At 34.4% G+C, this 10990-nt stretch overlaps 1 protein-coding gene across 1 annotated transcript; it reads right to left on the bottom strand.

Annotated features, from left to right (window-relative positions):
* Nucleotides 1–248: 248 nt before the first annotated feature.
* On the bottom strand, nucleotides 249–1208 carry PRPS1L1 (phosphoribosyl pyrophosphate synthetase 1 like 1). The gene has a single exon (XM_033088247.1). The coding sequence runs from the start codon at nucleotides 1206–1208 to the stop codon at nucleotides 249–251; it is 960 nt and encodes a 319-aa protein (XP_032944138.1).
* Nucleotides 1209–10990: the final 9782 nt, after the last annotated feature.

The following is a 10990-nucleotide window of genomic DNA, read 5'->3' as shown; positions in this document are numbered from 1 at the left end:
TTCAAGGCTCACAAAATCATTGAAGAAGCCAGAATGAGGCAACCCAGATAGGAAATCTCAGTAGTTATTTCTCAATCTGTCTTTCCTAATTTAAGATGAACTCTAATATACCTGAGGTGGATGTAGAAAGTCACACTGGAGCAAGCTGGGTCTTCAGGTGAACTTTTCATCAAATACCAAAGCAAAACAACAGGCAGGTTATATTTGTATCTTATTTTATTTTAAAATAGAATAATACCAAAGTTATTCTATCGTAAAGGGACATGGATGAACAGGTAGGAAACAGATTCCCCATTGTGAGTTCTCCTGATTGCTTCTGCAAGGATCATGGAGATGTCGATCACCTGTATTTTGGAGCAAAGCTTCACGTTCTCCTCCTGAGGTATGGTGTTGGTGACCACTACTGCTTCAAAGCATGCATTGTTGATGACAGTAATGGCCGGGCCAGAAAAGATTCCATGGGTCAATATCGCAAAAACTCTGGTGGCTCCAGCTGAGAGAAGTTTGTCGGCTGCGTGGCAGATTGTACCACAAGTGTCAGCCATGTCATCCACAATGATGGCCACACGGTCCTTCACGTCTCCCACCAGCACCATGCGGTCCACTTCATTGGCCTTCTTCCGCTCTTTGTGAATCAGGGCAAAGTCCACATTCAACCAATCCGCAATGGAGGTCACTCTCTTCACTCCCCCAGCATCCGGTGAGACAATAGTGCAGTTCTTCCATTCAGAGATATTCTCCTTTATCCATTTTAGGACAGCCGTCTCTGCATACAAATTGTCTACTGGGATATCAAAAAAGCCCTGAATTTGAGAAGCGTGTAGGTCCATGGTGATGATATGATCCGCGCCTGCTATCGACAGCATATTTGCAACAAGCTTGGCTGAGATTGGGACCCGGCTCTTATCCTTCTTATCCTGCCGGGCATAAGGGAAACACGGGATGACCGCGGTAACCCGGCTGGCTGACGCAATCTTGCAGGCATTGATCATGATCAAAAGCTCCATTAGATTATCGTTGATTTCGCCACAACCACTCTGCACGATGTAAACATCCTCTCCACACACACTCTCGCCAATTTCCACGCAGGTCTCCTGGTTGCTGAATTTCTTGCTCACCACCTTGCCCAGCTCCAGGCTCAGGTGGTCAGCAATTTTCTGGGATAAGTCCTGGTGGGAGCTGCCACTGAAGATTTTGATATTTGGCATTTTGGTCAACTACCCTGGGCATTTTTGGTCCAGCAGTCACCGCTGCCACTGCTATTGGAACGACATCAGACCAAACCGTAACGGCTTCTCGTTGCTGTCACTGGCGGTTACTGAACCTTCCGGCTGTGCGCAGCTCTAAACTGCCCCTGAGTCTTAAAAAAAAGAAGAAAAAGAAAAATCCTGCTTTGCACCCACTTCACAATTTTAAACTAAAGAATGAAGTCTTCATGGATTTTTTTTTTCCTATTAGTTCCTGTATTAGTTTCCCAGGGCTTTATAAATAAATTTGGATACATAAAAATATATGGTGATGGAAGGAGAACTGACTCTGGGTGGTGCACGCACAATGCAAAATATAGATGATGTACTATAGAAATGTACACTTGAAACCTATTTAATTTTACTAACCAATATCACCCCAATAAATATAATAAGTAAAAAATACATATATATATAAAACTTCTACAAGGCAAAAAACCCTAAGTTTAAAAGGAAAGTTACAAACTGGAAAAAAACTGGAAAAAGTGTCTAAAATATATTTTAGAGTTCTTCCAATTGAGTGAGAAAAGGAAATCAAATCTAAAAGTTTGAAAATGGTATAAATAGGCAATTCACAGGAAAAAATAAATAGTGATTAATGTATGAAAAATGCTAGTGATCAAGAACATGCTAATTATTTTCACATATCAGTTAAAATTATAAGCTAGATAATTCTATTTTAATAGAATGTGTAAATGTGTAGATTTTGCAAGGGAAATTTTTGCACATAACTTTTGACTCGATGTGTCGACTTCTAGGAAAATATTTAATAAAAATATTCACAAGTACCTCAAAAATATATCGATAATGGCATTTATTGCTGTATTTATTTACTCAGTCAATATTTCCTGAGGTGTTCTGTGTGTAAGTGTTATACCACTTACAGGGTATAAGATGGTGAATGACAATTTACTTTTAAATGCAAACAATTTTAACTCTACATTTTTTAAGGAAAAGTTTTAAATAATTGCAATATTATATTTCCATTTTTTACCCCTGGAATACCAATACTAGTGTTTGTAAAGAGACCACAAGTATTATGAACTGTCAGTTCTTTTGCGATCAAGAAAAAAATGAACAGAAACTACTCTTATGCTTCTCAAGAGAACAAAAAGTATGTGAAAACCAAATAAATAAGTAAATAAAAGATGGTGAATGAGAAATAGTAACCTCTCTAGAATTGCTTATAAAATAAAAAATATGGAAACTTAATCACCAACAAATGTCCATCAGTAGGCCAATGATCAAATAAGATATTGTACCTACACAAGCAGCCATTAAAGAGACTGATTTATGTGTAGTGATATGGAAATGTCTCCAAGACATTTTTAAATGTAAAAACTCAGTCACAAAAATATGCACAATATGATATTTATGTATTTAAAAATTAGATAATAGTTAAAGCATCTAATCATCTTTATTATGATTATCTTTGGAGAGGGAAATAGGTTGGTGGGAGTTGGGAATGAAGGAGGACTGTCACGTTTTATGGCCATCTATTAATACAGTATTTGAACTTTCATTATTTTTATAATTTAAAAAAGACTGACCAAATATGTATGGTCATAGTGTTTGTTAGAACAAAGTGCATTGGGACAAGTACAATGGGGCAAGAAGTGAAAGGGACCGTAGATACCAGGAATTTCACCAACAAACTGTGTCATAAAAATAAAGGAGGCGTTAGATATAGATCATACATTTTTATTCTGCTAATTGTGAGACTGACATTTGTTTCTGTGGTATTTTGATTTAGCCTAAAACGAAATCATCACTTTTTCATATTTTGAAATTATTAAATAAGTTTTTGAATATATTTTCTCACCCCACTTTTGAGTTTCTCCACTGGGTTGGCTTCATGGATAGGATAAGCTTATGAATGGGGTAAGGAATGGTAACATTTGGCAATGTCTGTGAAACACATTACTTTGTTAGAAAAAGTGTTATATATATTGAATGTGTTATTATTATAAAGCTATATAAAGAGCTATGTCAAAATGGCTACATCAAAATGTCCTCTTCTGATCTAATCACATCTCTCCCAACATCAACATACTTGTCTCCTCCTTTCAGACACTTCATGGTTGACAGTGCCTGCCAGCTCATTTCTGTCCACAATCCTTCTTTCCTATCACAAAATCAACAGACCCACCTATACCATGTAATTCTCATCCTCAGCCAGACTATATACAGTGATTTCTAAAGAAAATTCTGTGGCTTAATTTCGCAGCACTAAAAAGTACTTGCAGCTCCAATTAAAAAGATTTTTCTCCCAGTGTTCTTAACGTGTCACACAGTTTTCAATTTTTAAAGAAAAACAAAACAGACTTTTAAATAGACTTAATATTACCTAAATAGGACTGAATGCTAATGTAAACATTAAAAACCCATAGTTGGTTGCATTTTCCTTGATGTGTTAAGTAGGAGAAATTTTTGTCTTGCTGCTATTTTTGCTCTAAGCTCTGGCTGTTGCAACACCTCATAGTTTCAGGGATTTTTCTAGAATCATAAAATGTTAAAGATGGAAATGGCCTTAGAGATCAGTCAATCTAACAACCAATGCAGACAGAGAACTGAGGCCCATAGAAATGAAATAACTTGCCTGGGATCTAACAGCTAATTGGAGGCAGAATGTGGACTAGAATGTGGGATTTCTGAATTTTCAAGTAGGGCTTTTCTCACTATACCATTTCTATGTCTTTTCTTTGAGGTTTATCAGAATGAAGGAAAAATTAAAAAGTGCAGGAATTTTTGCATAAAAACTTTTATCAAACAATTACAACAAAGAACAAAATCCTAAACCTGAGACTGGAAAATTCTTTTACTTTAAAAATTTATTTCTGGAGAGAAATGAACCATTAGTAGTGTCACGGAAATATCTTTTTTGCTCTGACATTTATGTTACATGGATCGGATCTATTGCAAGGGAATTTAGGTCTTGTTTACTTTAGTCTCTGTAGGTTGAGAGAGACACCTATCTTATTGATTGTTTCTGACAAAAGTTACAGGTAGGAATGATGCCTACTAAACAACGCAGTCTCTCTATTTAAGACATTGTTTCTTAATAAATTATTCTGAAAACAAAAATTGTGATATGGAGAGAATGGCTTACCTTTCTCCTCAAGGCAAGTGTATTTAAATGTACTTTCTACAGATCTGTGAGAATTGTTGTCTTTTGAAGGTCTTTTTAGTCAATACCCAGAATATATAGATATTACCTTGGTAATAGTTTCTTGCTTTACTGATTATTCTTTTACCCTTCACAATTCCAATATAAATAATTCAAAGAGATCCCTGATGCAGCTTGATCAGCTAAGGAGAAAAGACATTCAGTCAATTCTTTCAGAAAGTGGAGGGAAAAAAAGGTTGTTGTACTTTAAGTAAAATAAATGCATTTACTAAACATTCTTGCAGTTGACAAAATGCTAGATGTTTAGGTGCAATTATAGTTCTTTGATAAACTGTCAAATCCTGTCACAACACATGTTACAAACAAGGACAGATTTAGATGTCCTTTATGACAGCTTTGTGTAGGTTGAGAATGTTTGGCAGTTAATTTCAAACAAGGAACATATTTTTCTTTCCAGCAGTTATCTGCTTGTTTATTAAGAAGAGTTTTTTTGTTTCTTTAATCTTACTCATTCGACTCACAGTTCCAGATCATTATTGTAACATTACCTTCCCTCATTTATTGTTGATAATAATCATCCACAATACTTTGAGAAAACAATTTCCCACAGAACTGTACATTGGTAGAAATTCTTTAAAGTTCATTTTATGATTGTTTACAATTTCAGTTGACTGTGTGTTTACTGAGCTTTTTGTTGGAAACCTGTCATTTTATACAATAGATATGCAGCTAGTGATTAGGTAAATAAAGCTGAATGAAGCAAGTAGGAGAAAAGGATAAAATTTTGTGATTCAGAAATGTGACTTTAATTCTGAGTATTATGTTAGACTCATGAGGGATTCTTGCCTTATTTCTAATCTCAAAAGAGAAAACTTTTAATATTTTACCATTATGTATAATATTTTTGTGTTGTATTTTATCAGAAAATATTAGATTTTAAAAGTACTCTCTATTATTAGTTTGCTGAAAGTTTCGTTTTCTTTTAATTAAGAAAGGGACTTAAATTATGTCAAGTGCTTTTTTTCTTTATCTTTTGGGGTTATGTTTTTTCTTATTTAACATTTTAATATGATAAATTACAATAATTTCTTTTCTAATGTTAAACAGACCTTACATTCATAAGATAAACCCAATTTAATCATGACACACTATCCATTTTAAATATTACTTGATTCAGTTAGCTAATAATTTATTTAGAATTTATTCATGTATCTTTATGAAAGAATTTGACCCATAATTCTCTTATCTTTGCTACTATGTTTAGAAAACAAGATTATACTAGCTATGTACAAGTTAAAGAGCATTTTTTCTTTTTCTATCCTATGGAAGAGTTGAATAAGTTATTACATTAAGTAGAGCTGGGCCAGAAGATTTTTTTGACTACCGACCCATTTTCTCAAATGGTTATCAGTGACATTCAGGTTATAGGTTATTTGTTTTATTCAGAATTTCCAATTTTTTGTCAATTTTATTTGTGTACAAAATTTCCTGTTTCATCTAAATTTTCAAATTTACTGACTAGATACTTTTCACAATATCCTCTTATTTTATTTTTAGTGTCTGCAGCATCTTTAATGTGATTCCCTTTGTCACTTTTGGTATTAGATTTTTTAACGATTCTTTTTTATCAATTTCACCAGAGTCTAGTAATTTTATCAGTCTCTTCCAAAAACCCAATGTTTAAAATTGTTGATGCAACCTCACTGGCTGCTTGTTTCAAACTTTGTTGACTTTAAGATTATTTTTATTTTCCTTCATCACTTCTTTGTGTTTATTTTGCTGTTCTTTTTTTAACTTAAGATGTATGCTTAGCTTATTACTTCTTAATATATAAAGCTATATATTTCTCTTCTGAGTACTGTTTGAACTGAAGAGTTATGTTTAATATTTTTATAGTATTTCTAAGTTGGTGTTCAGGTAAAACTATTTTCCAATTTGATGGAAATTTTTTGTTTCAGGGGTTATTTAGTTTATTTCTTAATTAACAGATATATAAGGAATTTTAAAATATATTGTTGTTGTTTTTGGTTTCTAGCTTAATCACACTGTAGTCAGAAAACATGCTCTGTATGATTCCTTTGAAATTTGCTGAACTTTTTTTTATGGTCCTCAGTGATCACCTTTCATAAACATTCCACATGTGCTAGGAAAAATATGTACTCTGGAGTGGTTAGGTACTATATACATACACACACATTAGCTCTGGTTTGCTGGTAATGTTATTTATATCTTCTATATCTTTACCAATTTTTTTGTGTGCCTATTTTATCAAATAATGAGAGAAATATGTTAAAATTTCCACAGTGATTATTGATATGTATCTATCTCCTTATAAGTCTCTCTTTTTTATTTATATTTTGAAGCTTATTAATTATCTAACAACTTAAGCTGGAACTTTTTGATGAATTGAGATATTATTTTAGAGTAACACTTTTTTTTTTTTTCTCATACAGTCTGCCCTCCATATTCGAGAGTTTTGTGTCTGCAAATTTAACCAACCGTGGATCAAAAATATTTGAAAAAAATAAAAAATCCTAGAAAGTTCCCAAAAGCAGAATTTGAATTTGTCATGTGCCAAGCACTATGCTGAATCCACATGATTGGAGTGATGTATAGGTGTACCTTGCAGCATATAACCTAGGTGCAAATATAGGTTATATGCACATACTATGTCGTTTTATATAAGGGACTTCAGCAGTCTCAGATTTCGATATCTGATCCCCGTGAATACCAAGGATCAACTGTAATGCCTTTAGCCTGAAATTCTGTTTTGTCTGATAATAATATAGTTATATTACCTATCTTTTAAATAGTATTTGGTTTATTCTCCTGTCTTTTAGTTTCAGCCTTACTGTATATATTAGAGGCATGGCTTATAAATGTCATTCAACTTCATGTTAATTTATGCCACTTAACTTCTTTTACCCCCTCTCGACATTGAATAATCAGGTATTATCATTTTTCCCCTTCCTTCCTACCTTCCTTCCTTCTTTCTTTCTTTCCTTCACTTCCACAATCGCATTATTATTGTTTTATAGAATCAGTGTTCATTTAGATACATCTACCTATGTATTACTCTCTTTGCTCCAATTTTATTCTTGTATTCAACCTTCTATTTGGTATCATTTGCCTTCCGCCTGAAGTATGTTCTTATACATTTTCAAGATACTGCTGTTGAAAAACTCTTTTTTTTTCTTGTGGTCTGATATTTTCATTTCACCCTCATTCTTGAAAGATATTTTTGCTAGGTATACAGTTCCAGGTTTTTAGTTATTTTCTTTCAGTCAGTGGAGACCATCATGTTCTCCCTCTCTGGATTTCATTGTTTCTGCTTAGAACTCAGCCTGCTTTGAAGATAACACATTTTCTCTCTCTAGCTGCCTTTTAAGATCTTCCTTCTTCCCTCCCTCTCACCCTCTCTCCCTTCCTTCTTTTTTTTTCTTTCTGATGCATATTTACTGTTATATGTCTACTGTGGGATTTTTTAAAGTAATTACATGCTTGAGATTCATTTGGCTTCTTGAATCTGTGGATTGGTATTTTTCATCAGTTGTGGAAAAAAATTCTCATTAATTATCTCTTTGAATATTCCCTCTGTCAAAATCTCTCTCCTCCTACTGGGACTCTGATGAAACTTAAAATATACTTCTCATTCTGTTTTCCATGAACTTCTTTTTCATAGTTTCCTTAAAAAAATTGTTTTTCCTATGTTGCATTTTGCATCCCTCTTTCAGACCTATCTTCCAGCTTCCTTTACTCTCTTTTCATCTGGGTCTATTGTGCTATAAAAGCAGTTGATTGAGGTGGGTCTTTTTTTTTTTTTAATGATTTTACTTTCTTAGAGCAGTTATATGTTTACAACAAAATTGAGAGGAAAGTACAGAGACTTCCCATACACATCTGCTCCCACACATTCATAACCTCCCTTATTTTCAACATCACTCACCAGAATGGTACATTTTTTTATCAACGATTAACATACACTGACATCATATTTACACAAAATCCATAGTTTACCATGGAGTTCACTCTGGGTGTTGTGCATTCCAGGGGACAAATGTATAATGACATGTGCATTTGGACAAATGTATAATGACATGTATCCATCATTACAATATCATACAGAGAATTATCACTACCTTAAAAATCCTCTGGACTCTCCCTACTTATCCTTCCTCCCCTCTCTCACTCCTGGCAACCACTGATCATTTTAGTGTCTTCATAGTTTTGCCTTTTCCAGAATGTCATGTTGTTGGAATTATACAGCATGTAGGCTTTCAGATTGACTTCTTTCACTTAGTAATATGCATTTAAGGTTCCTTTATGTCTTGATAGCACATTTCTTTTTAGAATTGAATAATATTTCATTGCCTAGATTATGACAATTTGTGTATCTATTCAACTACTGAAGGATATCCTGGTTGCTTTTAAGCTTTGGCAATTATGAATAAAGCTATTATAAACCACCCTGCGGTGGCTTTTGTATGGACATAAAATTTCAACTCCTTTGAGTAAATACCAAGGATTGTGATTTATGGATCGTATGGTAAGAGTATATTTAGTTTTCTAAGAAACCACCAAACCATCTTCCACAGTGGCTGTGCCATTGTATTCCCACCAGCAATGTATGAGAGTTCCTGTTGCTTTACATCCTCACTGCATCTGGTGTTAGTGTTCTAGATGTCGGCCATTCTAATAGGTATGCATTTCTATTGAATTTTTAATCTTAGTTACTGTATTTTTCATTTGATGGACATTTTGTTCTGTTCTTTTTCAATCATTCTGGGGCAACTTTTAGAGTGTATTATTCTCTGAACATATCTTCCAATGGGTTCTTCTTTCAAACTATTTTTTTAAAACATAATTATAATAGTTGTTTCATAAGATATGTCTGATAATTCCAATGTCTTACGTTTTTGGAATCTGTAACTGCTGTTTATTTTTCTTGCTCATGCTGGGTTTTCCTTTTGTGCTCGCTTATGTTTATGTACCCTCATGGCATATGAAATTCTGTTTGAGGGAATTCTTTGAAGGCTCAAATGAAAATTTTTTTGTCCAGAGAGCATTTGCCTCTGTCTCCTATATGGAGTTACTATTAGTCTGGGACCACCTTGAACCACACACAGCGCTTAAGTTTTCCCAGACTACCCACGTGCTATAACCCCAGACTGCAGGACTGTGCAAACATAGCCTAATGGCCTAAGGTCACAACTTCTCAGGGATCCACTCCTCCCAACCCTTTCACCCCCCTTTCCCACACTATTTTTCTCTGCTGTCTACATGCTTACCATCAAGTCATTCCTCCCGACTACGGTCTGTCCAGGCAGGTTACTTGTGGTTCACCACAAGTATTCTGAAGATAGAGAGCTTATTTAGGTTCCATTTTAATGAGTAGAAGGTCTCTTATGAGATGCCTCACCTTGGGCAGGCCCTGGGCCTTAACTTGCATTGCCCTTACTCGTGAAGTTCATAAAAATGAAACCTAAGGTAATTATAGCTAGTCTTAGCTCTTGTATCAAGAATTTAAGATGAGGCTATACTCATATCCACCTCCCTGAGGCCAGAATGGCAGAGGCAGCAAGCAACAACTGTCACTGGCAAAGAACATCAGTCCCTGGGGAGAAGTCATCCCAGGAAGATTAGTGGGAGCAGAGGCTGTGCCATGGTGACTGATGAAGAGGCTGGAGTGGATGAATCTGCAGGGTCTTGTATAAGTAACAGAAACCAATAGTCTGAGAAATTGTCAGAAATAGCTCTCTGTGGGACACTTTGAGATGGGGTTAATGTCTGGGCTTAGTGTAAGCTTGTGCCATTTAATGATGCTTACAGTTCTAACCTGGTTTTCCCATGTCTGCTAGGACCTTCAAAATCAAGGTTATATTTATGATAAACTCAAGGTCAGGGGTAAGACAGACTAAACGCATATAATAAATATATATTTTTTATACTATCTTCCAGTAATTTGTCTTTTTAAATGTTACTTGTGATTGTTGTTGACTTTAGCAGTTTACTTCACCAACAGTCACTTTTTGTGTAAACACATTCTGCTTCATATCCTTATATGTTAATTTACTTCTTATCAATTCAATTCATGAGTTCTAGTTTCAAATAAAATACAATGAAAAACAAGAAACAGCTTATTAGTGTCAACCTGTTTTCTTCCTTTTGTAGACATAAGAAAAGAGGGTTTGTCAGTGGATAAATGAATTTATGACAATAAGCTATTATGTTTTTTTCTTGCAAATGATATATTTTCAAAGCAATATTTTATTTTCACTAATTCTGGAGGGTTTTGCTCTGTGTTTGGGGGCTAGAAAAATAGTGATTAAAGGTGTTTTCAAGTATAAGGAGTAAAATGGAAACAGCTGATTTCTTATTTCCTGTAAATTTAATCCAACTGCAGAGGAGCAGTTTGATGTTGTGGATTTGCAACACAAACACACTGGTTCCAGAATATCTGGTTTAGAATCCTGGTTCAATAGCTTAATATCTGCATCACTGGGCAAATTACTCTGCCAGTATTTCCTCATCTGCAAAATGGATGACAATGGTTGTACCAACCTTTTAGGATTATGAGGATTAAATTAGCAAAATGAATATAAATCATTAGTAACTG

This window comes from Rhinolophus ferrumequinum, chromosome 20 (genome assembly GCF_004115265.2).
Source record: "Rhinolophus ferrumequinum isolate MPI-CBG mRhiFer1 chromosome 20, mRhiFer1_v1.p, whole genome shotgun sequence".
Classification (NCBI taxonomy): Eukaryota; Metazoa; Chordata; class Mammalia; order Chiroptera; family Rhinolophidae; genus Rhinolophus; species Rhinolophus ferrumequinum.
This window is presented reverse-complemented; position numbering and strand designations above follow the sequence as displayed.